The sequence below is a fragment of the Nycticebus coucang genome, chromosome 15 (assembly GCF_027406575.1).
Source record: "Nycticebus coucang isolate mNycCou1 chromosome 15, mNycCou1.pri, whole genome shotgun sequence".
Lineage (NCBI taxonomy): Eukaryota > Metazoa > Chordata > Mammalia > Primates > Lorisidae > Nycticebus > Nycticebus coucang.
The window spans coordinates 83674707-83702145 of NC_069794.1; the positions used below are offsets into that span (position 1 = coordinate 83674707).

The following is a 27439-nucleotide window of genomic DNA, read 5'->3' on the forward strand; positions in this document are numbered from 1 at the left end:
ACATTTTTCAACAGCTCCATCTGCTGGCTGTTGAATAAAGTTAATCTTTAAATATTGCCACATCTTGCTTTTACTAAACAGTAAAATCAGTAGAAGAAATAGAATTCCTGTATTAAAACAAAGCGTGTTTTTTACATGTTCATGAAAAATAAGTATCAAGAGTCAAGTTAATTTATTTGGAATAAAAAGTGATACAAACTTGGTTTAATATAGTGTGAGTTACTGTCATATGTCCCCAAATAGACTGCTTGCCTGGAAAACAAACTTGAGACTGAACAATTTTTTTTTATGTTTTTGGCCATCTTACACTGGAATGCTATTTTTGAAATTGTGCAGAAATAAAGACCATGTGCATATATGTGAAATGTTATCAAATTGTAGGAATTCATATGCCTTTGCACAAATATTCAAAGCTACTGTCTCATTCTCCTTTGGTCATTGTCATTACTTTTCAAGTAAAATTGTTCCTGGGTCCATATCTCTTTATTATTTCCTGAAATTGAATTGATGATAGATGCTTTTCTAACCACAAATCTCTCTTTGGATAGCAATGCAAGATGTGATGTATTACATAAAAATCTCTGTCATCTATCTTTGAAACTCTTTAAAAAGTAAGTTCTATCAAACACATTCCAATATGGTATCTGAAGATCTAGTTTACAGAAATTCCCAGGTGATTTTGATATTCGTTCACTCTGCTCCAGTTGAGAACCACTGTTCTGGGACTTCATGGATGTGGCATCCTTTTGGGAAGATTTATGTTGCAAAGAGGATCAAAAGATGGGCACAGCACCATATACAGGGGATTAATTATGGAAGGATGAATTATAGGTGCCAGGGGCTGAGTCTTGAATGAGAGTGAGGGAAAAGAGTCCTCAGGTTGTCTTTCGTTGGTAGTAATGTCGTGAATGGGAAACCACTACAGGGAGTTGGAGATGAGCACGATGCTTCACCTGATTCCCTAATGCCTAACCTACCACATAGTTAATTTCTGCCATGCTTAGTCTCTTCTAATGGATAGAAATGGCTAATGTGTTATCTCTTTCAAGGAACGTAATCACATTCCCACTTATTTTCTGAAGATCCAGTGTATTAACCTAAGAAATTAGTCTAGTGGGAATTGCAGCACTATTGCAGACTAGCAGCAGTCATATTTTTGGGTTGATTAACCTTTGGGATAGACCTTGAATCATACCAAACGGGTAATGGTGTTTGCCTGGGTAGGACCCAGTCTTCTCATTTACTAACTAGCTTCCCAGCATGCTTTATTATGTATCATACACGTTTTTTACTGCTTTTTGAAAATCATGCTGTTGTGTAGTGAGTCCGTATTCAAAACATAATAAGTGCAGTTGGGATGTATTTAGTGCTGTTCATGTTAACTATGTGCATTCCTGATGGCTTCCAACTTCCTAACCTCTTTAATTTGAACTTTAGAACCTATCCAGGAAAACAAACAAACAAAGAAAAAACCCAACAAAATCCAGATAACCCAAATATGAGTGCTGTGGGAAGAATAATATTCACTTCAAATATACTCGCATCATTATTCCCAGAACTCTTTGACTATGTTATATTACACAGTAAAGAGTAATAAAGATCACTAATCAATTGACCTTAAATTGGGGAGATTATTATCCTGACAGGCCCAGTGTAATCACAAAGGTCTTAAAAGTGGATGAGGGAGGCAAAAGGGAGTCAGAGAAAGAGATGTGACAATGGAAACAGGTCAGAGAGATGCTAAGGGGATGGCTGTAAAGATGGAGGGAGAAGAACATGAGCCAATGGATCTAGGCACCTCCAAAAAAAGGAAAAGGCAAGAAAATGGATTTTCCCATGGAACCTCCAGAAAGTAACACAGCCCTGCCAAAATCTTGATTTTAGCCCAAGGAGACATGTACCAAACCTTTGAACTACAGAATTGTAGTATAATAAATTTGTGTTGTTTTAAGGCACTAACTTTTTGCTATTTGTTATAGCAGCAATGTAGAACAGTACCGGTGGGGACTGGATTTGTAGTTCTTCATACTCAAAGACAATTCTCCTAACCATGTCTATATCAATGATCATTTTCACCCAATTCCCACATAATTTCTCTTTCTCAAAGTAGAGAGCATGCACAACTGAGTTTCTAATGGTTCATGTTCCTACTTTTTAAATTATGCCATATCCAATTATATTGTTCCTGGTGAGTTTGACTGTTTTTCGAATCCACAAACACAGAACATTATGTTTATTCTAATAGCAATTTCAGATTCCAGTTTTCCTAAACAGCAATGCTTTAAATGAAGGATTATATTATTGATTTCTGTAACTCTATTTGCTGTTGCATAAAAGTTACCCTTTATTTAGAAACTAAGCTTTATGGAAGCCATTGAGTTTTTCCTCTGTCCCACTGTAATCGCCCCATTGCCCCTTGCCATGTAGCTCTTTTGAAGGTTATCTCCTTTCTGAGTACTCTTTTTCTTAGGTTCAATGCTGTGGTGTTGGTAACCTGAGGTGACAATGTGCATTTCGGGCATCATTATTGAAGAGCAGGATGTGCCATTTTCTAATAGAAAGAGTTAATGGTGAAACTGGTGAAAGTGCTCATGAGGTAGACATGACATCTTTAGCCATTTCCAGAGTCACTGCCACACATAAGAAGTAGAAGGACATCCTCAAACATTTCACACATTCAACAGGAATATTTACCAAGCACCTTCTAGGTGCCAAATAGTGAGGATAAGAGCAGTGAACTTTTTAGACAAAAATTCTTCCATTCTTTTTAAACTTTCTTGCTCCCTGTCTTTGGAGGTTTGAGAATTGAAGATGGCAAAGCAAGAAAGATAATACGAATAAAGTAGTAGGGAAGGTTTTTCTACATCTAGACATCCTATTCTTCTTCCATGCAAGACTGTGTTCAAGGAACAATGACGAAAATAGGAAATTTCCTGGAACAATTTTTAAAAAGGGTCAGAAAGAACTCACAGTACACTTTATTAATGAATGCGCAAAAGGGATGAACCCTGCAGTACTCCACAGCAAACTCTTAGACAGTGGAACACACTAACACGAGTCCAGGGAGCACTGGAGGAAGCTGAAGCACACTTGTTCAGAGAGCACAGGGAAAGGGAGAAGAACAGGTTTCAGCATCTCTAGGTGCCCTGCCCCGAGGGAATTTTATGACATTTCTTTTTTACCACATTACATTAGTTTACTAGCATTACACAGCTGCTGTTTCAATTGATAAATATCCTACTGTAACCCATTAATTCACATCTTGTTTGTTCCTTGTTGAAACAAATTCTCCCTGGAACAAAGTTCCAGTAACAAATACTTCATATCAGGGGAAACTTTTTTTTTTTAATTTTTTTGTAGAGGCAGAGTCTCACTTTACTGCCCTCAGTAGAGTGCCGTTCACAGTTGGGTAGCTATTGATGGAAGTAAAAGGAGAAAGCAGTCCCTTTCGCAGCTCTGGCAGGGGCCTGGTTAGCAAAATAAGGACAATTCACACAATACGGAAGTAATAGGAATGCTGTTACAGATTGAATTAGTGTCCCTCCCTTCACCGTCACCTACTAAACAATTCCTGAAATTCGGAAACCGGTGGGATTTAGTAACGACGTAACACACAGAGTGTAGAAAAACTATCTGTTGGCATTTTGAGACGACTAGACCAGCGTACACAAGGAGCAAAGTAGTAAATAATCCAAATTTTATTTACATAGTACACCATCAGTGCTGAATGTCAATGTTTTAAACATTGTCCAACATCTATGGAAAAAGTAAGAGACAAGTAACAGCCCGGTAGACGTCTACGAAGTCGCAGAGACGCAGGACTAGCAAACAGCCCGCGTCCAAGCGCCACCTCAGCTACTGCGGCGGCAAGCCCAGTGGCTGCGCGCGCAGGGGCGTGGCGTGGCGTGCGCGCACCCGGATGGGGCGGGGCGGAGGAGGAGCCCGACAGGCGGGCGCGCACGCGCGCCAGGCCGTCTGGTCGGCAGGGGGCGCTGCGCACCCACGCCGCACTCTGCCTGCCCCCGGCTGCTGTCCGCGGCGGTTCGATTGGAGCAGCCGCCGAAGAGCGCTTGGCGCCATTTTGAAGCGGAGAGGAGGAGGAACGGCTGGGCTGGCTGCGGAAGGGGAGGGAGGGGGAGAAGGCGATTGGATGCAGCGGCGGCGGCGGATCCCGGAGAGCAGCGGAGTGAGAGGAGTAGCGAGTCGGGAGCCCGGAGGTAGGAAACAATTCAGTTAACGGAAAGAAAATGCCTCTCCTCTCTTGTAGCCGCTCTCCATTTTTCGGTGGTCACAAGCGTGGCTGTGTGTCGGGGCTGAAGCGCCGCCCGCCCGCCCGCCGAGACTCGCCGCTCGGCTTCGGGGGCTGCAGCGTTCGTTCCTGGCGGCGGCTCGGGCGGGGGTCGTGGGGCGCGGGCCGGGCCGCGCGGTGGGGGTGGGGAGGCCCCGCGGCCGGCGCGCTCCTCCCGGCCGCGGGTTCCGCCGCAGCTTCTGGAAATTAAACTTGCCGCCCTGGTCCCGGCCGGGGCACCCGCGGCGGTGGCGGTGGCAGCGGGCGGTGACCTTGCGCGCGGGAGGGGGGTCCCGGGGCAGCCCGACAGCCCGCGCCCTTCGCCGCCCGCGCCCCTCCCCCCGCGCCCCGCCGGCCGCCACTGTTTCCCGGGCGGCAGGCGGGCGGCGCGGGGCTCCTGCTGGATCCTCCCGCGGGCGGGTTTTCCCCCTTCCGGGCGAGGGGCGGGCGGGGAGCGGGGTCCGGGCCGTGGACGCCCCGGGCCCCTCCGCTGAGCGTCCGCGCGCCGCCCCGCGCCGCCCTCCTCCGCTCCGGGCCGGGGAACGAGTGGTAGAGTGACATATTCACACTGTTACTTGCCAGCCACCGGGGAGAAAGCGCGCTATCCGCTCCTCTCAGAGCTGCTGCTCCGGGAGCCTGAGGACCCAGTTGAGGAAGAGCCCAACACTGGGTGAACTGACGCTTCCCAGAGCACAGTCGGTTCTACCTTCCCTGTAGGAAGGGACGGTAGCGAAATGGTTTGCAATTGTGAATAGTTAACGTTTAGCACGGTTATTTTATTGATACTTTAAAAGTTTTCGGTCTAGAGGAGCGGTGTGTGTGTTGCTGTTGCCGTTGGGTTTGGTGTATGTGTTTGAGAGACTCCAGGCATTTCGACAGTTACTCACGGGGATGAATCTGAACCCTGAAATGCACCTCGACTTCCGAACTGCTTGCTACTGCGGTTCTTCCCGGTGTGAGCTTTGGGGCAGGGTTTGAAAGAGCAGTTAGTCCCCCACCCACACTCCGCACGTCTTAAACATCGTTACTAATTCCATAAAGGGTTAACCCTTTTTTATTTCGAAGAACTCTCATACTTTTATTATGAAATGATAGATGGGCGCTGGTGTCCCGAAGATCTTGCCCCGTTTTTTAAATAGTTTTGGAAATTTTGGATGTAGCCTTTAATTTTGAAGCTTGGTTTGAGGTCTTGAGAAAGTTGGTAATCCTGCGCTGTCTAATAAACTTTAAAAACTGGTATGTGTGTTCACATCCAAGAGGCGAGCTGTAAATAAATCATAATTATTTTAAAATTGAGTGGCGATATAATCATTGCTGTCAGTTAACATCTCTAGATAAAGTTCCAAGACAGAACATTTTTTCCATTAACTCATGCAGTAATTCAGTAAAACAATTAAAAGCTGTACATATGAACATGAAAGGACACTTCTTTATGCAGTACACATGTTAGAGACGTTAGAATTTTTAGAAACCAAGTGAGCATTTAATGGTGTGTGCAGGGCAGTTTGTGCAACAATCTTGTATCTTACGGTGATAGAAGAAAACCTAATAAAAATTTATACTGATGAATATGTAGGTGAAAGTTACAACATGGGGCTTTTTATGTTGGCTTAGATTTATCGTCAAAACCATAAAAGCATCTTAAGAACGTTATTTCTTCAAAATAAAATTTGTATGTAATGTTAGTTTGCAAATATACATAGAAAAGGTGCAGTTTAGACTTTTGAGAATTACTAAAGAAGTAACTCCCCCCCTTTTCTTTCTGGTGAGTGGTTTAAAAAATTATCCTCTTCTCTGCTGGGTTTTATTGAAGGTATATTGTAAATGAGAAGGTAGTGCTTGGCCCTTTTCTCCCTCCTTGTTTTGGCTGGTGTTGATTCTCCCTCAGTTAACTATTAACTTTGATTTTACAACTTTTGTTACTCTTTTTGTCACCTTTATTCCTTTCTGGTTATCACTCTACCCCTCTACCCTCTCCCCCCCCCCCCATTAGAGGAGATAAATGGTGATGACAGTAATTATTGTTGTCAAGAGATTGTTTGAACTAAGGTTATTTGTAGTAAAGTTCTACTGAGTCTGATGTTAGATGAAAGTTCTTTTAATTTTTAAGTTTATTTTAAATTGTTCTGCATGGTTGTGACATTTACAAAGAATAGCATTTTGAGGACTAGGTTTTATCAATAATTTGTTAAGTCTAAAAGTGATACACTGTATTAGACAGGGCTTGCCTTGGAGAAGAATGATACGGTAGAATATGCTCAAAACTTTGTGAAGAAGGACTATTTTGGGAAGTTGTCTTCTTTTTTGCTTATCCTTCTTGGAAAATTTAGAGACTATCCTTTGGCTTTTTTGGTGCTGCTTTTTTTTTTTAAATCATGTTTGTGTAGCTCAGTCTGATTTGGTTTATGGACTCTTGGATGACACATACTGTGTATAAAATATTAGAAAAGAAAAAATTGGGGTTTATTTTGTTAGAAACTTAAGGATGATCTTCAGCTCACTTATACATGAGAAATTAGGATCAGATTGTAATTTATTTATCAAGGTCATAGTCATATTCTTTTGGTGGAATTGGGGCAGCACTTAGATCTTCTAGAATCTTAGAAGATTTGTTGCAGTCTGTACTGACACTGTATTGTTTTCTTCAAGATTTAGTAGTATTTAAAATTATTTCCAGATAGCATATAATCCTTCTTCCCTTTCTCACCCTTCCTTTTCCTTTCTTTTTTTGTGATAGTCTTACTCTGTGGCCTGGGGTTGAGTACCATTGCATCATCATAGCTCACAGCAACCTCAAATTCCTGGGTTGAGGAGTAGCTGGGACTACAGGCACCCTCCACAGCGCCCAGCTAGTTTTTCTATTTTTAGTAGCTATGGGGTCTCCCTCTTGCTCAGGCTGGTCTTGAACACCTGAGCTTAAATAATCCACCCACCTTAGCCTCCTAGAGTGCTAGGATTATAGGTGTGAAGCACTGTGCTCAGCCTCCTTTCTTTTTCTTTTCATTCATTAAACCAAGAAATAAAATTTCAACGTTAAACATCTGTTTCAGAGTCTTGTTTTAATAATTTCTTTCCAGGATTCAGTCCACTTAAGTTGTCCCAGAAACCTCTTACATCCCTGTCTCCTGGAGCTCCTTGCTCTTTTATTGTATAACAAACATTACATGGCATGGCATTTATTTATTGTTCTTGAAACTTGTAAGCCAGAGTAATTTGGATAAGGTGGTACTATGTACAACTTTATTTTGTCATAAGATATAATGTGTGTATGAGTGTGTGGATTATCTTTTTAGACTCAGCTGCACAAGTCATTTGTCACTTCCAGTTACAACATGATTTTATATGGCTTGAATATTCCTGTTTGGGGATGTTAAAAATTCCAAAAATACTTGGTTTAAAAATAAACCCAGTAATTTCTCTGAGAATGTATTTACTTTGTAAGCTTATTTAAGAATCTGCCAAATGGTTCATGATTCTGACTCCTTGGAGAGTAGAGGTCAGCTCTTTTATGAGCCACCTGATTATAACCATTTCTCTCAATACTTGAAAAAAGGTTTTATAATCCTTCCTCACTAATTAGTTCAGAATTAAGAATAAGTTTGGTGCATTGAATCTGTAATTGTTGTCATGAGTGATCATGTATAGTGAGAAAATCATGATGGTAAAACTCAAATGAATATAATTTAGTGGGTTAAACCTTAAAGCCATTAATCTGAAACATGTAAAAATATCCATAATAGTTATTATGCTCTAATGACCACACATTAATAGTAAGCAGTGGTTAGAAATACTTGGTTTGGCCAGGCAAGGTGGCTCACCTATAATCCTAGCACTCTGGGAAGCCAAGGCAGGTGGATTGCCAGCTCAGGAGGTCGAGACCAGCCAATCAGTTGCATATTTTAAGTTAAGAGTTTTACATGTATATAGTTTAAAAAAATTCTAGTAGTACAGAAAAGTAAAAATAAAAGTTACTTTTACTCTCTTGCCTTCAAAAGATAACCCACTGTTGAAAGTTTTCAGTAAGTTTACTTACCATTGTACTTCTATTTGCTTTTTTACACTGCAGTTTACTTTTTCCCTTAGTTAATATTCTTTTCCTACTAGCAAAAATGCATCAACATAATTAAAAATGATTACTTTAAGTGTGTACCATAATTTATTTTTTCTAATTCCTGTTGACTGTAGGTTGCAACCATTTACACTAACTAGTAGTGTACGAGTATGCCTGTCTGCATGTATGTTCACCAGCATTGGACTTTTAAAAACTTTAATGCAAAATTTGTCTTGTTTTGTGCTTGTATTTCTTTGATTATGAATAAGGATAAGCATTTGTTTATATGCTTACGGGGTTGAATGGTACTTGCTGCAGCACCCTTCCTTTCTTACCAACAAGCTCAGATGGTCTGAGAAAGGTGAAACTTTTAGAGAGGAATGACATTTTAGAGCCTGTTGCCCTTTGAAGGAAATGATGGCCTGAATGAAGAGGCTAAAGTGCTAAGCTTTGAACAACCAGGGGTCAAATATGAGAATATTGAAAACCTTGAAAGCCCTTGACTTGGCGTTGATGAGGTAAAAGAGGCAGAAGTGATAGAAGGGAGATTTGCGAGTCAGAGCAAATATATTTTGTGTAGGGTCAGTTTTACCTCTTAACTGTCTGCTTGTTCTGTCTAATCATTCTTCCCTCACCCTTTCAACTGTTATTTCATTTTTATTCATATTGTCATTTGATTTGCTTCTCTTTCCTGGCAGGGTAGTAACCTGGAGTGCTTCACTTCTTTCAGGTATGAGGGACACAGTTATTTTCTTTTTTTAAACAGAAGAAACATTTTCCTTCAAAGCAATCAAAAGGAGCAGTTTTATTTCTAGCATCATTTAGTACCTCTCTGTAGCTGATACTCTGCTGGAGTGTCAGACCGTACATGCTGAACTATTCAGAAATCTTGAGATGTTGGTATGACTGTGAGTTGTGTTTCTATTTAATTGCTATATCTTCTCTCCACTCACAGCTTTACTTTTTTTTTTTTTTGGAGACAGAGTCTCACTGTGTTGCCCTCGGTAGAGTGCCGTAGTGTCACAGCTCATAGCAACCTCAAACTCTAGGGCTTAAGTGATTCTCTTGCCTCAGCCTCCCGAGCAGCTGGAACTACAGGCGCCCGCCACAACGCCCGGCAATTTTTTTTGTTATAGTTGTCACTGTGGTTTAGTTGGCCCGGGCTGGATTTAAACCCGTCACCCTCCATGTATGTGGCTGGTGCTGTAACTGCTGTGCTATGGGCGCTGAGCCAGCTTTATATTTTTACAAAATGAGTTTTTTTCCTTAGCAAGCTTGAAATGTGATTAGTTTAAGACTCTTGTCTGTCTCTATTATATACAAGATACTTGTCATAATAAAATGGTCCTTTGTTATTTTTACCTGTAGTGTAGGCCATTGGTTCTCAAACTGGGGTGATTTTAGACAGCCACCATGCTCACTCTAGGAAATCTGGCATTGTCAAGCTTAGGGGGTAGTGGTGGTGCTACTGGCACCTAGTGGGTAGAGCCCAGGGATACTGCTAAACACAATATTTTCTGACTTGAAATGTCAGTGGTGCCAAGGTTGAGAAACCCTGGTCTTTGCAGAACTAGTCCAGAAAGCCTTCCTTTTCCCTCAGTTCAGCTGAATTGGCTCTACCCACCAACTTTGATGAGCAACCAATTAATAGTAATGTTTTATACATAGTTGTCTTTTAGTATCCTTAGAGGATTGGTTCCAGGTACTCTCAAGTACCAAAATGAACTGATATACAAATCTCTTGTATAAAATGATGTGATACTATTTGCATATAACCTACACACATCCATGTATATACTTTTTTATCTTTAGATTTCTTGTAATACTTAATACAGTGTAAAGGCTATGTAAATAGTTGTTACACTAAATATTTTTGAAATCCATGTTATTATTATTTTTTTTGAGAGACAGAATTTTGATGTGTTGCCCAGACTGGAGTACAGTGGTGCTATTATGGCTCCTGGCAACATTGGACTCCTGGGCTCAAGTGGTTTTTCTGCTTCAGCTGCCTCAGCAGTTGGGACTACAGGCATGTACCACCATGCCTGGCTAATTTAAAAAAAAAAAATTTAGAGATAAGGTCTGTCTGTGTTGCTCTGATTAGTCTCAATATCCTGGCCTCAAATGATTCTTGGCCTCCCAAATCCCTGAATATTTTTGATTTGTAGTTGGGCGAATCTGTAGATTGAGAACCGATGGATACAGAACCCTCAGATACGGAGGTCATACAGCTCTTGAGTACTCTTTTCTTTGTCTTTTTTTTTGTACCTCTCCTTTCACCTTTTTATTTTACTCCTTCCTTACCCTGTCATATAACATAAGTAGGTCAAGTTTTTAGAGCCCTAGTGAGAATTTGGCAGGTCATTAGCATTTAAGACTTACTTGAACATTGGTTGGAGCATATTTTGGCACTTGATGTGATATTGATAAGTGAAATCCCTTTCTAAGGAAGGCAGAAGAACATGGTGGTTAAACATACAGGAAGTCCTGGAAGTCAGATAAACATCAGACTTACATATAGCTCACACTTATGAATAGAAACTAGTATAGTAAGTCCCTCGATTAGAAATATCCAACTGATGTATGACTCACACTTACGAATGGAGGGTATTGCAGGTACTATGTAAATGTACTTGTTCCATCTTACATACAAATTCAACTTAAGAACCCACAAAACTTACCTCATTCGTAACCCAGGGACTACCTGAATAGACTTAAGAGTCAAGAGCACTTCAGTTTTGGTCCTGTCTCCATTACTAGCTATGGGCAATTTGTCACCATGGGCAAATTACCTAATCTTAGCAAACCTCAATTTCTTAATCTGTAAAGTGGGGGTAATAGCAGATTTCTCATTTCTAAAAACATCTTTATTGAGATAGAATTCACTTACCATAATCTCTTGAAAATATATAATTCATTGTTTTCTAATGTACTCCCAGGTTTGTACAGCCATCACCAGAGGCTAATTTTAGAATATTGTCTCCTGTAAAAACCCTAAACTGATTACAGGTTAGTCCAGCCATTATGGAGATTCCTCAAAAACTAAAAATAGAAGGACTGTATGATCCAATCCAAAGGAAAGGAAATCAGTATATTAAAGAGATATCTGTACTCCCGTTTATCGCAGTACTATTCACAATAGTTAAGATAGAGTATTGATTTATGCCTGTAATCATAGCATTTTGGGAGCCTGAGGTGGGAGGGTCGCTTGCACCCAGGAATTTGAGACTAGTCTGAGCAAGAGCAAAATTTTGTCTACAAAAAGTAGAAAAAATTAGCTGGGTGTGATAGTGGGTCCCTGTTGTTCAGATACTTGAGAGGCAGAGCAAGAAGATGGCTTGAACCCAGGAGTTTGATGTTGCAGTGAGCTATGATGATGCCACTGTACTTTATTTAGCCTGGTCAGCAGAGCGAGACTCTATCTGAGGAAAAAAAAAAAAGGAATGAGCAGACAAAATGAGTATATACATGGAGTGGAATACTTAAATACTGTATACAGCCATAAAAAGAATGAAATCTGTCATTTGCAGCAACATGGATGAGCGTAGAAGGTATGATGGTAAGTGAAATAACCAGGAACAGAAAGATAAGTACTGCATATTCTCATGTGTAGAAGCTAAAAATGTTGATCTCATATAACTAGAGAGTAAGACATTGGTTACTTGAAGCTGAGAAGGGTAGCGTGGGAAAGGGATAGGGAGAGCTTGGCTAAACAGTACAAGATTACAGTTAGGTAGGAAGAGTTGTAGTGTTCTAAAGTGTGACTACAGTTGACCCTTGAACAACTTAGGGGATTAAGGGTGCCATCCCCGTGAGCGGCAAAAAATTTATCCATAACTGTTGACTCCCCCAAGACTTACCTACGAATAACCTGTTGACCCAAAGCCTTACCAATAACATAAACAGTTAACATACATTTTGTATGAACAATAAAGCAAGCTAGGGAAAAACTGTTAGGTCAACCATAAGGAAGAAAAAATACTATTTATTAAGTGAAAGTGGATCATCGTAAAAGTCTTCATCCTTGTCTTTAGGTTGAATGGGTTGAGGAAGAGGAAAAGAAGGGGTTTGTCTCAGAGGTGGCAAAGGCAGAGAAGGTGGAGGGGGAGGCAGGCACACTCGATGCAACTGAGGTTGAAAAAATTGTGTAAGTGAGCCGGGCATGGTGGCTCATGCCTGTAATCCTAGCACTCTGAGAGGCCCAGGTGGATGGATACCTTGAGCTCATGAGTTCGAGACTAGACTAAGCAAAAGCAAGATTCCGTCTCTACTAAAATAGAAAAACTGAAGCAAGAGCATTGCTTGAGCCCAAGAGTTGAAGGTTGCTGTGAGCTATGATGTCACAGCACTCTACCTAGGGTGACGGCTTGAGACTCTGTTTAAGTGGATCTGTGTAGTTCAAACCCCTGTTGTCCCAAGAACCAGTTATACAGTTAAATAATTATGTTTTCACATAGCTAGAAGAGAGTATTTTGAATGTTCCCAACATTGAAAAATAATAAATTTTTGAGGTGGCAGATGTGTTAATTACCTTGATTTGGTCATAACATATTGTATATATCAAAATACTACTATGTACCTTGTAAATATGTATAATTATGATGTGTAAATTAAAAACAAATAATAAAACCCACAAATCCACACAACTACAACAGGGACTTTAACCCAACAAATGCAAATATTATAATCTAATCATTTATACTCCCATATTAATGTGAAAAAAAAAACACAAATCCATTAGCTGTCATCTCCTATTACTCTTGTCCCTTTAGTTTTTGGGATAAGCCAGGCCAAATTCTTAGTTTGGTGCCAAATATTTAAATATGCAGTAAGAAATTCTTACGACTTTTTGCAGGGAAACTGTTTGTGGCAAAGTTCATTTACATCATTTTAGAGAATACAAAAATGGGATAATTGTTGAATGGATGTTTGTATGCTATACTGTGCAAGAAAATGTCTCAGTGGGCTACAGATATAAATGATGAAAGTATTTCTTCAATTAAGATATATATATGAATATATGAATATATACATGTATATTCATGTAGAGGAAAGAGGCTAGTATAATAATTCTTAAACCAAGGCAGAATATAGGTAATGCTTTCAGGAAGATGTAAACAAAATACCTCAAATTGGAAATTTAGCATAAGGTGGTTAATTATGATACTCTTGATAGTGTAGGACCCATGAAAAACTTCTTGAAGGAGGGACCATTTTGGCCAAGTGGTGGGTGATGGAAAGATGGGATTTTCTGGCTCCAACGAAGAGTACTTGAAGAATGCTATGCTTTTTTTTGTTGTTCCCTGATGCTGCTGCCAAATTATTGCCTCTGGTAATGAACTTGGGAAACTAAATGTATTACTCTTTTAGTGACAGTTTGATGTCTGTAAGAAAAGGATACCAATATGTGGTCTTACAAGTCATGCTATCACTTTGAGTTGGTAGCTTTTTTAGTGTATTCTCTGGGTCTTGATTTCATCCCATTTAATTGGCTTTATACCGGGTGTTCCCAGAAGTTGCCCATAAGTGGCCATACATAGGGGAAACAGGAAGTGGTAGCTAAAAGTATCTTTATTTACAAAATATTTATTACAAAATTTTACAGAGGTGGCCAACATGTAGAGAATACTCTGTAAAAATATATTTTTTAAAATTGTTAGAGATAAGTAGATTAATCATCATGTCAGACACCTGGGAGTCATCTTAACCCTTCTGTCTATTCTATTTCTAACATCAAATGAGTTGCCAAGTCCTGTTGATTCTGATGCAGTATTTTTCAAGGTTAGTATTTTTTTTATATGCAAATATATTTCAAAAGTAAGAAAGCAAAAGAATAAAAAGATTCAGTAAAAAATCTTTCATTCATTCTTTTTCCCATCTGCCTTGTTTGGGAACTTCTGCAAAAATTTAGAAATGTTACTGATTTCTCATGTATCCTTCTGGGTATTTAAAATATTTAACCATATACTAATGTATTTATCTCACCTCACTCTTCTCTCCCTGTGTTATGCTAATTTGGAAACTTTAGTTCCTCTGCCTTTTACTTTTTTTCACTGAACGATGTACCTTGGAGATTCTTTCTTTCTTTCTTTTTTAATGGAGACATAGTCTCGCATCGTCACCCTGGGTAGAGTGCCATGGCATTATAGCTCACAGCAACCTCAAATGCTTGGGATCAACCAGTTCTCATGCCTCTGAGGCTCTGACTCCCAAGTAGCTCTGACTACAGGTGCCTGCCACAATGCCCAGCTATTTTTTAGAGATGGAGTCTCACTCTTGCTCAGGCTGTTCTCGAACTCAGGAACTCAAGCAATCCACTCGCCTCAGCCTCCTAGAATGCTAGGATTATAAGTGTGAGCTACTGTGCCCAGCTAGTATCATTCTTACTAATTCTGTCTTCTCTCCCTCCTTTTCCACTAGCAGTTGTAGAATGTTCATTTTTATTTGTATATCATAATTTAGCCTTTTGGTTGATGGTTTCCAGTTTTAACTATTATAAAATTGCCACAATGATCAACCTTGTGTGGGTATCATTTATATATGCAGACGTGTCTTTGGTATACATTTCTAGAAGTGGAATTGCTCGGCTAAAGAGTATAGTGGATATAATTTTGATAGATATTGTTAAGTTGTCCTTTATAGGGGTTGTAACCGTGATATATGTTATGAGATACTTGTTATGCATAGTCTTACCAACACTGTGTATAATCATACATTTTGGATTTTTTTAATCTGATAGGTGAAAAATGGTATCCCAGTATAGTTTTAACTTAGTTTTCTTTTATGATTGAAACTAATCATCATTTCATATGTTCAAACGGTTTTGCTTTTCTGATAACTGTCTTTTCTTAATCTTTTCCCATTTTCCTATTTTAGGGATTCTTAGATTTGTGCCTCTATGCCATTGGTTGGTGTACTAAAATTATTCAGTGGCTCTTCACTACCTCTGTAATCCAAGTATTTTAGCATTGGCATGGTACCTACCTACCTTGCTAGTATTTCCTTTCATTTGCTTGTAAGTCCTTTGACCTACCAAAACAGTGAACTGCTCCTCCTGGCTCCCTTTTGTTAAATGTGGTGTTTTTTTCATACAGTATTTCTGTGCTTGTAAATAGCTCAGTCCTGCTTATCTAAATGTCCAAAGTTCTGCTTTTCATCTTCCATTCAACACCTAATAGAAGGGTTTTTCTAATACCTAACTCTTCTTTCAGGCAATGTGTGATGGTGCTATTTTCCCGAAAGGTCCTGTGTAAGATCTTTCAGGAAAGATCCTGTGAAAGATCCTCTATCCTGGAAACCCTTATTATGTTGTTATTTAAGTACATGTTTTCCTTGCTGTAGATTGTTGGCTTCTTAAAGTCATGGAATTTTACTTATTTTGGAACCTAGCAAAGTACTCGGCACATAGACAATAAATATTTATTGAATACTTAGCATTCTATGTGTATATACACCAAACATACATGTGACAACCCAAATAAAGGAAAATTAGCACACTATTGAGCTCGCATTGATTTAAAGTATTTGTTTTTATTGAGCTCACATTGATTTAAAGTATTTATTTTATTAAATATAATAAGATATACAGATTTTAGGTGTTGACTTTGATTGGGTGTAACAGTTACACCACATAACCAGTATTCACAAGACGTAGAATATTTTCATCACCCCATGTTGCCCTCTGTCCTTTCATTTTCTCTTGAGCTCAACCACTCTTTGATTTCTACATGAAGATTAGTTTTGTTCTGACTTGTTATAGCATATGTTCTTTGGTATCTGGCCTCTTGTTTAACTTAAATTTTGAGATTTATCCATGGAGTTGAATGTATTAGTAATTTTTCTTTTTATTGCTGAGTAGTATTTCACTGGAAGACTGTACCAGTTTATCTTCTGGTGAAGGACATTTGGGTTGAATCTAGTTTTTTACTATCATGAATAGGGCCTATACATAGGTCTTTGAATAGGTCTTTTTCTAACATGTTTTTCTTTCTCTTGAGTAGATACCTAGGGATGAAACTGTTGATTTATAGGCAGATATTTATTAATAACTTGTTCTTCAAAGTGTGTTTTTTATATTTCTACTTGAAAGTATGAGAAGTTATAGTTCTATATCCTTGTTAACACTTGGATAATCAGTTTTGCAATTTTTAGCTACTTCAGTGGGTGTGGAATGATTATCTCACTGTAATTTTATTTTCTGATTTCCTTGATTACTGAATACCTTCTCACAAGGTTATTGACGGAGTATTTTCTTTTGTGGAGTGCCTCTTTAGGCTTTCTGCCTGTTTAACAAAAAATTGATCATCATTTTATTATTAATTTGTAGGAATTCTTAATATATTCTGAATACAAGTTCTTTGTCAGATTATTGTATTGAGAGTATTTTCTCCTGGTTTGTAGCTTGTCTTATCTTTTTCTTAACAATGTATTTTGATCAGTTGAAATAGTTAATTTTGATGACATCTGGTTAACTTTTTCTTTCATGGATTGTGCTTTTTGAGTTCCAGTAAGCCTTTACCTACTTAAAAGTCATGAAAATATTCTCCTGTGTTTTCTTGTAGAAGATTCATAGTCTTAATTATTAGGTATAGGACTGTGATCTGCGTTGAGTTAATTTTTGTTCATGGTGTGAAGTTGGAGTTGTGCTTCATTTTAAAGAATAACATTTATCCAGTTCCAGCGCCATTGTCTGAAGAAAAAACACAAAACTTCTTTTTTCTTCCCTGAATTGCCTTTTGTATTTGTCCACATTTATTTGAATCTTACATGTACACATCTATTTCTGGACTCTGTATTATGTTTTATTGATCTAGTTCTGTGCAAGTGTCATATTGTCTTGTTTACTGTGGCATTATAGTAAGTCTTAAAATTAGATAATGTGAAACTTTTCTTTTTTGGTTAGTCCAGTTCCTTTGTGTTCCCATGTAAGTTTTTAAATCATTTTCTTAATTTTTATAAGTAAGGTCTTTTGGCATTTTTTTTTTTTCTTTTGGCATTTTGATAGGAATTGTGTTAATTTGTAGATTGATGTAGGGAGAATTGACCTCTTTACAATATTGAATTTGATGGCTTCAAACATGGTTCCTAGTGATCACTGCCTCCTGGTATTTCTACCCTTTTATAGTCACCTTGCATATTGTATTGAGGTGGTATGGCAAGAGTGGTGGTATGTGTGATGATTAATTTTAGGTGTCAACATGACTGGGTTAAGGAATACCTAAAGAATTGGTAAAACATTACTTCTGGGTATGTCCCTTAAGGTTTTTCCAGAGGAGGTTGGCATGTGAGTTAGTAGACTTGAGTTTCCTCTCTCTTGGAGCTGGTATACTTTCCTTTCCCTGCCCTTAAGCAGCAAAAATCCAGGCTGTCTGGCCTTGGGACTGTAGTGCTGAACACTCCTCCCCCAACCCCAAATCCTGGAGCCCCACATTCTCCACATTCTTAGACTTTTGGCCTTGGACTGAGAATTGCACTGTTGGCTTTTCTGGTTCTGAGACTTTTGGACTGAGCCTGTTCTGGGCATCCTGTGGGCATCTTTGCAGACAGCCTGTTGTGGGACTTCTCAGCTTCCATAATTGTGTGTGCCAATACCTTAATAGATCGCCTCTTAATATTTTTCTGTCTTTCTTACTCTGTACCTTTGGAGAGCCCTGACCGATACTTATGTTACTTCTAAAATTGTATTATAAAGACACTGTGGCTTGTTGTTGTCTCTGTGTTGGTCTCTTTTTTTTCTTTGTCATCATTCATTCTGGGGAAAGCCAGCTGCCATGTTGTGGAGATGCTCATTGTTAAATCTGTGAAGAATCTGAGCTTTTACTCTTCTTGGAAGCTAACAAGTTACCTTGCCATAATTTCATAGATGCTTGATAGAAGACGTGAGATTTGTGAGTCAGAATTGAAGGACGGTTTATTGTCATAGCAGTAGAGGTAGCTATAAATTATCAGCATTTTTGTGCCAAAGCCTTGAGCTCTAGTTCATGCTGAGTAACGTGAGAAGGGCCAGATGACACCTGCATGTGCAGGGAGTCGCAATGCAGGAGAGAAACCCTAAATAGAGGGAACACTGATACTTTTTTAATGGTCAGTAAGTACACTTTGCTTTGGAAGAGACCTTGTCTTCCACCTGTTCATTACTGTAGATAGACATCCTTGGAAAGATAGTTTGAAACAAACTATGAATGTTAGTTAGAATTTGGTCACAAGATGTGCAGAAATGCAAGAAAAGTACTGTCTCCCAACATCCACTTAGCATAGAACTGAAGCTTTCTACAAATAGCCTTGAGTGAACTTGGAAGCAGATCCTCCAGTCTTCCCTTGACTGTAGACCCAGCTACATAATAGGATTTTGCTTTTTGATTGCAACCTAAGACTCTAAGCCACACCCACCAGCCATGTTGCTCCTAGATTCTTGACCCTTAGAAACTGTGTGAAATAACAAATATTTTGACTTGCTTAGTTTTGGGGTAGTTTATTACACAGTAAGAGATTACTAATACAGTTATGTACCACTCCTTTTATTTAGATCATCTTTATTAGATTTTAGTAATGTGATTTAAGGATATATTTACATATATGTAGCATACATGCAAGATCTCTACAGTAGACAATAAAATATGTTTTTGTATATATTGCTATAACATCAAATTATGTAATTGATGTTATAGTAATAGGTTCACACATACAATATGTATATAAAGTAATATTTTCGTTTTCACTGAAAAGATATATTGCATGTTAAATTCACTCTGAGGATTTTGCTTTTTGATGCTATTACAAACAAAATTTTTAAAATTTCATTTTTCAGTTTTTCCAAGCTAATATATAGAAATGTAATCGTTTTGTTTCCTGTTGTCATCCTTGTATCTAACCTGGTATAAATTCATATAGTTCTAGTAGTCTTATTGTAGATTTCTTAAGATTTTCTTTACAAAAACAATCATATCATCTCTGAATAAGATAGTTTTATTCCTTCTTTTACCACCTTCAAATCTTTTATTTCCTTTTCTTACATTGTTGCGCCATCTAGGATATTTAATACAATGTTGAAGAGCAATGGTAAGGCCAGGTGCTGTGGCATGCCCATTATTCCTCAGCTAACTCATGAGGTTAGAACATCACTTGAGCCTGGAGAGTGAGACTCCATCTCTTTAAAAGATAAAAAAGAAGAAAGAAGATTTACAAAGTAGAAAGATAATTTCATTGTTACATGAAATTTTTTTTTTATCGATGAGAATGAACATCTTTGTTTGTTTGTAAAATTAGGGGGAAGACAGTCTTTCACCATTAAGTAGTGTGTTGGCAGTGGAATATTTTTGAGTTAAGAAAAAAAAAAATCAGATGGAGGATGTTCCCTTCTATTTCCACTTTACTGAGATTTTTATTTTTTTGTTGCCCTAGGTTAGAGTACTATTATCATCAGCCTAACTCATAGCAACCTCAAACTTCTGGGTTCAAGTGATCTTCCTGCCTCAGCCTCCCGAGTAGCTGACACTATAGGTACCCATCATAACCCTCACCTAATTTTTCCATTTTTAATAGAGGCGGAGTCTCACTCTTGCTCAGGCTGGTCTTGAACTTCTGAGCTCAAGCAGTCCTCCCAACTCAGCCTCCCAAAGTGCCATGATTACAGGTGTGAGCACTGTGCCAGGACAGAGATTTTTATTTTTAAGTTAGGAATGGATGTTGAATTTTGTCTGGTGCCTCCCCTTTCAGTATTTATAGAGATAGTTATCTTTCATTGTAAATCTTCCCTAAAACGTTAGCTTTTAAGCTGTACTGCTTTGTGTTTGTTATAGAGATTGCTCTGTGCATTACAGCATTTACTGTTAACTTTCACAGTTTATTTAACAGTATCATTATGCTACTTGATGTAAAATGAAAGGACCTCACAAGGTACAATTGCATTTCACCTTTGTGCTATTGGTGTGTTGTGTTTTGCTTCATTGTAATGCTGTTTTTGCTTAAAATAGTTGCCTTTTAAACAATTTAAGAGAAAAGGAAAAAAACAGCCTTTTGGAAGGCAGCTAGGCTCATCAGTATACCACCAATGCTGCTCTAATCATTTTATTATTACTGCATATTTATTATTTCAGATTTTCTTCATTTATTCGTGTATTTTAGCTAAATGTTTCATCTAATGTCATTTCTCTTCATGTTGCATAACATACAAGTGTAGTGATAGTCTCAGGTTTCATTTCTTTTGCTCTTACTTTTCAGGGATATTTTTGTTAGATACAGAATTCTGGGTTTATAGTCTTTTTTTTTTGATGTCATTTTATTCTTTTCTGGTCTTCATTGTTTCTTTAATTTACAGAAATTTGAAGTGAGTTTTAATTTAGTTTTTGTATTTAGAGTTTGCTGAGCTTATTTGATCTGTAAGTTGATATTTTTCATAAAATTGGGGACATTTTAGCCATTACTTAAAGAGATGTTTTTCCTTCTCCTTCTTCTCTCCCTCCCTCACTTTCTTCTTCCTTCTTTCCTTCAATTATAGTTGTTCATGTTATTCTGCTTAAAATTGCAAAATAGATGTGTGAGTCTATTCATTTTTTTCTGTTAGTTTTTCAGATTAAATTTCTACTGATCTGTCTTTTAGGTTACTGACTTTTTAAAAAGTATTGTTTGTAATACATGGTTAAGGCCATTTTCAAATAATATACTTTTCAGTTCTATTATTTCTTTAAAAATTTTTCCATTCGTCTGCTGCTCAGATTTCCCATTGTGACCGCATTAAGTCTTTGAGTGTGTTCCTAATAGCTGCTTTAAAGTCCTTGTTTGTTAGTTCTCTCACCTGTATTATTTAATAATGGTCTTTTTCTTTTGACTGTTCCACCCCTACCCCTTGACAGTGGGTCACATTTTTCCTGCTTCATTTTATAAATAGTAAGTTTTGATTATTGAGTGGACTTTGTAGATGATGTATCATCTCTCTAACTTTTCTTATCTGTTGAGTGTATTAAATTAGTGCCTAATTATCTTGAATTTGTGAATTTTGGTTTTCTGTTTTAACACAGGTCTGAGATGTTTACTAAGCCCTTCTCACTTGAGCAGACTCTAACCTCATGTCTCCTTCTGCAGTGTGCAACAGCTGAAATTGCTGAGTTCTTTGAGCTTTTCAGTTGTTTTCCTCTGACCTCTTTGGAATCTTCCCTGAGCATATGAAGTTCAGGGGTCAGTGAAGAATTTGAAGAAGTTTGTGTTAGTTTTGAGGCTTCCTTCCCTGCTGTGATTTTCCCTTTTCCTGAATTTCTCCTCTGAATTTCAACACTTTGTAGTCATGAACTTCAAGGAAAGTACAGCTTCCTGCTTGAGTTCTAGGCTGCTGCAAACTGAGAATGCCCTGAGGGGGAAATGCTGTATAAATTTGAATCTCCTACCCCTGTACTTCCTTTCTTTTAATAGTCAAATCTCCACTTTAGACCTGCTGTTTTTTGCTTTTCTGTTTTGAAATCATTCTTAAAAGTGTTTTTTCCAGAATTTATAATTGTTATCTTGCAGAAGGGTAGGTTTTATGAGTTGGGTGAACACTGCTCCATAGTGATCCAAACTGACACTGCTCCATAATGATCAGAACTGTTCGGGGAATATTTTTCATTAATTTTAATATATACCTTGTTTTAGAACAAGATAGAAACTCACCACTGCTTCAGCTACATCCATTTGATCTGAGCATGCAATTATTTAGTGCAGCGGTTCTCAACCTGTGGGTCGCGACCCCTTTGTAACGATGAAAATACATAGCGGCACTAGGAAGCTTGAGAATCACTGATTTAGTGGAAAGCCAGGAGCTAAAGAATGTTTACACAGGCTGGTGAAAGAGACTTATGAATTTCTACTGTTTCTTTTTCTCTTTATTAACAAGCAACTTGGTAGACAGCAGTAGGACACATGGTACTAGAGAATATTGGAAGAAAATGTTATTTTTCAACTGGCATTTCTACTCTGGGGAAAAAGTACCTAACATATAAATGTTTGTTTCAACTGCTTCTGTCTCAAATTGATAGGGTGGTTATAAGTTGTTAACTAGGACCAGCTGAACAGAGGGCTCTTTAGAATTATTCTAAATTTATGTATGGCTCCGACTTTGGCTAAGCAGATTTTTAAAAGGGAATGTTGAAGGGGAAACTAGATGAGTTTGTTTTAGAGATGGCACATTCATTTTCTGATAGATTTATTCTTTTGTGCCGCTAGCACAAGCCTAAGGGTAACATTAGTGTAGTCTAAATGTATTACGGTGTTGATTTTACTAGCTCTTTTGAATTTGGACAGTCTCCATTTTGTTTTAGTGTAACTAAGAAGGTACTTACAGTTATTCCTATAATTTCTTTAGGAAGTAAATGCATTCGAAATTTAATATTTTTTAGTTAAATCCTTAAATATTTTTGTTGATGGAAGGAAAGCAAGGTGCTTTAAAACCCACAAAATGTGATTATTTGACTTTTTCTCTGCAGTTAAGGAGTTATATCTGAGGCAGACAAGAGATAGGTGGACAAACTCAGGTTTTTCTTCCATAGTTTAACCCTAAATTATATTTCCATCTTTATCAGTTAGGGTTTGATTAGAGAAGTAACATTATTTTGAGCATGTAAGGGATTTATTGTAGTGATTGATTTTTGCTGACTGTAGGATCTAATAATACACTCCTGAGTCTGGTGCTAGACTTGAAGTTGGTAGGACTAGCAGTTGGGAAGGGAAGATAGACATGAAAATGGGAGAGAACATGTTTAAACTGAAATCTGCAAAGGTGATTTGGAAGTCATGGAAGTGAGCTGACCCATAATCCCAAATTTGAGCCTGTGCACAAACCTGTCCTTGGGATTCTGAGGACAAGCTGAAGATCTCATTAAGAGTTTGAGAAACTGTGGGTCTGTTTGCGACACCATGCCACCCAAGGTGAGCCAAGCAAAGATCTACCTTCATGTGGATCCATGTGACAACTGCAGTAGTGTCTGAACTTTGTGAACACAAACATGGTTGATATTTTACTTTTGTCTTCTAAGTTTCATGGGAATTTCTGAGGACAACTCTAACCCCTAACCATGCAGGGAATGGAATTTGGAGAAAGATAGTTGCAGCCTAGCTAAGTTCATACAATACAAAACCATCACAGTCCACCCCTTGTCACTGTGGCATCTGTACAAACCTCTTTTAATCATATTTAACTTGAAAATAAAGGCAGTTGCACAATTGTACTTTGACGGTGCCTTTGTTCAAATAATGCATAAATCCTTTCCTTAAAAGAGGATGCAAAGTTCTTTAATCCATTTTTGGATTAGTTTTTCTTTTACTTAAGTCGCATTTTATACTTAATATCCTTGTAATTTAAATACCGTACTGAGATATGAGGTTAGCTACTACTAGATGGTTGTAGGAAGGAAGATAAAGTAAATTGATTAACATATACATAAATTTTTGATATCAAAATAAGGGAATTACTTATTAAGAGTTCTTCTGTAGCTAGTTACATTTTAGTTGTTACTTAGAATTACCTTTTTTTACTATCATTCCACATTTTCTCAGTCTTTAGCAAGCAAATTCAGCTGGTTGTGGTTTCTCATCTGGTGAGGTGACCCACACTTTCATTCTTTAATTCTGGACTATTCGTAGTCCTGACTGGATTGTTTTCTATTGACTTTAATCACAGTCCATGGAAATAGTAAGTGGTATTTGAGAGGAACTCCTGCATTCCAGACATACTTAACTCTCATGTGTGGTAGCAAACCAGTTGGTTTCCCCTTGATAGTACGATCAATTACCCCATTCAGTTCTGTAACCCTCTTCCTTGTCAGTTGATTCATTGGCATGAAGAGCCCAGAGTGGCTGGTGGCAGTTTCAACTTCAGAGTTTAATGGATTCATTGCTGCAATCCTTGGTGGAAACATTTCTCCCTTGGTAACGAAGATCTCTAGATTATCAGAACCTAAAATTGTGATGATGGGAAGCAAAAAGAAAGAAGAAGATGAAAGAAATAAGAACAAGTTTATATACTAATGGGAATAATCTAATAGAGGAAAATGTTGATGAAGGCAAGACAGAGATGATAGAGTTGTTGGAACAATATCCTTGAGTAGGAAAAGGTTGGCTTTGACTAGTACATTGGCTTTATTTAGGAACGCTGAGAATTTCCTTCTAACAGGAGGAGATGGTAGAGTTATATGGGCATAGAGGCATGTAGGCTGGTAGATGAAGTGGTGTGTTATATATTAGTGAATTAGGTTGTTAGTTAAGAGTGAGAATGAGTTTATACAAATCAATTTAGATACATTTCACAATACTTGGGAAGTTAATGAGGATACACAATACATAGACATTTGCTTACATTGAAAGAACTATAAACATATCCAGGAAAGTGTATTATAAATTAATGGACAAATGGCTATTAATAATTGAGTTCTAATTCTCAGTCTGATATACTTTTTTTTTTGCTTCCCTGAGAGGGTACACTATACCTGAAAGTACTACAGTACCAGGTTGAAGCATGGAGTGGACAGAGCAAGTTCCTATTCCAACTCCCTGTTCCAAAAATCCATGTAAGGTGTTGTCCTTACAGAGGACATATCAGATATTGAACTGATAAGAACAGACATTACACTTGATCTCAGCCAAAAGGCTGAGAGATGATTGGTAACACATTTCGGGTTTTTTTGTTGTTTGCCTGAAGGAGGAAACACGTACATGAGGTCTGACAATTGAGTTCATGAACCATCCTAGAAAAAGTGTTATGTCTTTACTAAGTATCACTACAGTCACCTTTGAGGCAATCCTCCTAGGAAGCTGCACCCATGCTGGCATCTGGTCCATCCTTTGACGCCATTTTAGAATTCTTTTTCTGGAATAACCATCAGAGCTGCCCTCATGTACGGCACACAAAAACATACAACAACAATAACAAATACCACTCAGCAGGACACCATTACAGGTTGACATGAACACAGCTGTAAGGCACTGCCAAATTATTTGTACAGTACTGGCAATGTAAGCACACAGTGGCAAGTTTGAGAATTTAATTGTCAGTCCTTGTACAACAACAGCTCTGATGGTCATTCCAGAAAAAGAGTTCCAAAATTGCTTTGAAGGGTGGACGAGTCACTGGCTTGGGTGCATAGCTTCCCAAGGGGAGTACTTCAAAGATGACTGTGGTGATACGCAGCAATGAGGAATGTAGCATTTCTTCTAGGACGAGTTTGCAAACTTAATTGTCAGAGTTCATATACTATTTTGAACTTTTACAAATAATTTTTTTTTGGCGGTGGGGGGAGGGAGGAAGACAGAATCTTGCTGTATTGCCCTGGTGGTCTCATAGTTGCTCACAGCAACCTCGAACTCCTGGGCTCAAGCCGTCCTCCTGCCTCAGCCTCCCTAAGAGCTGGAGCTATAGGCACATGCCAGCATGCCCCGATAATTTTTCTAGTTTTTAAGAAATAAAGAGTGGGTAGAGGGTTCTCACTCTTGTTTAGATTGTTCTTGAGGTTGTGGCCTCCTGGAGTGCTAGGATTATAGGCATGAACCCACTGGGCCGAGCCACAAGTCAATTTTAAATAACGTCAAATAGTGATGATACTTATTTTTCAGAAAGGAAAATACCATAGTAGCACCGCACATCATGTCTACTCTGAAACTGTAAATTATATAAAGTAGTGATGAGGAGGACGAAGGTGGAGTCAGACTGCCTATCTCTAAATTCTTGCCATTATTCACGTGTTTCAACTAGCTATTGCTTTACACCTACCCCTTCCCCTAATTCAGTGGGTTGAAATAATAAGTATGATCATTTATGAATTTCTGGATCAGATTGATGGATCTGATCTTCTGGGCTAGATTTGGCTAATTTTAGCTGAGCTGATTTCATCTAGGATCATTCACATATTTGTGGTCACCTGGTAGGTTGGAAGTTGCCTACTGTAGGATAGCTTCTTAAATTTCTGGAGATTGGCTAGTTTTCTGCTGGAAGGTGGAGGGTGATTGGGGCACTTGTAGATCATTCATCAGGCTACCTGGGCTTGTTAATGTGGCGGCAAGACTCCAAGAGGGAGTAGGAATGTGCAAGATCTCTTGAGGTTTCTCTTTGGAACTGGCACGTCATTTCTGTTGGTCAAGGCAGGTCTTGAGGCCAGAGAAAATTAAAGATGTGGTGAAATCGATTCTGCATCTTGAGTTGGGGAGCTGCCTTGTCACATTGCAAGGGGTATGGATACAAGGAAGTGTGGAGAGTTGGTCATTTTTATGATAATTTTGCCATACAACGTGATTTTGTACAAGTCTCTTCATTGTGGTGCATCTGTTTCCTAATCTAAGTAGTTTCTTAGGAGAGTAGTTTCTAAAAGATGATTTTGAAGGTTAGATAAAATATCCTTTGTAAAATGCTTATGGTGCTGTCTTGACGTATTCCAGTAAGAGCTCAGTAAATGTTAAATATACTTACTACTTAGCAATAATAATAATTGCACAGTTCTTTCATATTCATTATATTCATTATAATCCTATAATGTCAGTATCTCCTTAAAAGTGTAGGCGACAGAGGAGTTGCTTAAGTTACCAATGTGCCAATGTTGGTGGTAGACCCAGCATTTGAACTAAGTTTGTGTGCTTGCTTGTTTTAAAAATTGCTAATTCTTTGTTTGGACAGCCAGTACAGTGGTTAAAAATGTGGACTCTGGAGCTTATATTGAGTCTTGGCCTTCCTCTTACTAAGTTATTCATTCAGCGTTGGGCTACTTAACCTCTTTGTGCTTCACTTACTAGGAAAGATTGCTTTACAGAGTTTGGTGGTGAGGATGAGATGAAGTAAATATGTGTTAAATGTGGGGAGCTGTGAGGCCAGGTGCTCATTGTGTTGTTCCTTTTCTTTATCTTATTATTACCGTGCTGCTTATAATCCAAACCTTTAAAAATCTTTCTTATTGAAAAGTTTAAATGAGGCTGAAATTATCACTCTTCTCTTTATAGAACCATCTAACATTTTAATTAAGTAATATTAACCTTTATGGTTCCCTAATATAATAATTATGGATTTTACTAATGTGAATTGATTACATAGGGGGATTTCAATTTGGAGGAAATGATCTCACAGTATTTTGTCTTTTTTGTTTTTCTGTCTC

The 27439-nt window shown here is 38.2% G+C and overlaps 1 protein-coding gene and 1 non-coding gene across 10 annotated transcripts in view; one reads left to right on the forward strand and one right to left on the reverse strand.

Moving 5' to 3' along the window:
* Window positions 1-4075: 4075 nt before the first annotated feature.
* Window positions 4076-27439, forward strand: part of PDS5B (PDS5 cohesin associated factor B) — a 191079-nt gene continuing 167715 nt past the window's right edge. For 4 of the 9 annotated variants that reach the window (XM_053563576.1, XM_053563578.1, XM_053563579.1 and 1 more), the window contains exon 1: window positions 4141-4217. In XM_053563576.1, coding sequence (XP_053419551.1) covers window positions 4151-4217 — 67 coding nt within the window. In that variant the 5' untranslated portion in view covers window positions 4141-4150. Of the gene's footprint in view, window positions 4218-19739; window positions 19839-27439 lie in introns of those variants that run through there. The other 5 variants (XM_053563583.1, XM_053563584.1, XM_053563581.1 and 2 more) reach the window with 5 other exon arrangements.
* Window positions 24775-24963, reverse strand: LOC128567149 (U2 spliceosomal RNA). The gene has a single exon (XR_008374799.1). It is a non-coding gene; the product is annotated as a U2 spliceosomal RNA (small nuclear RNA).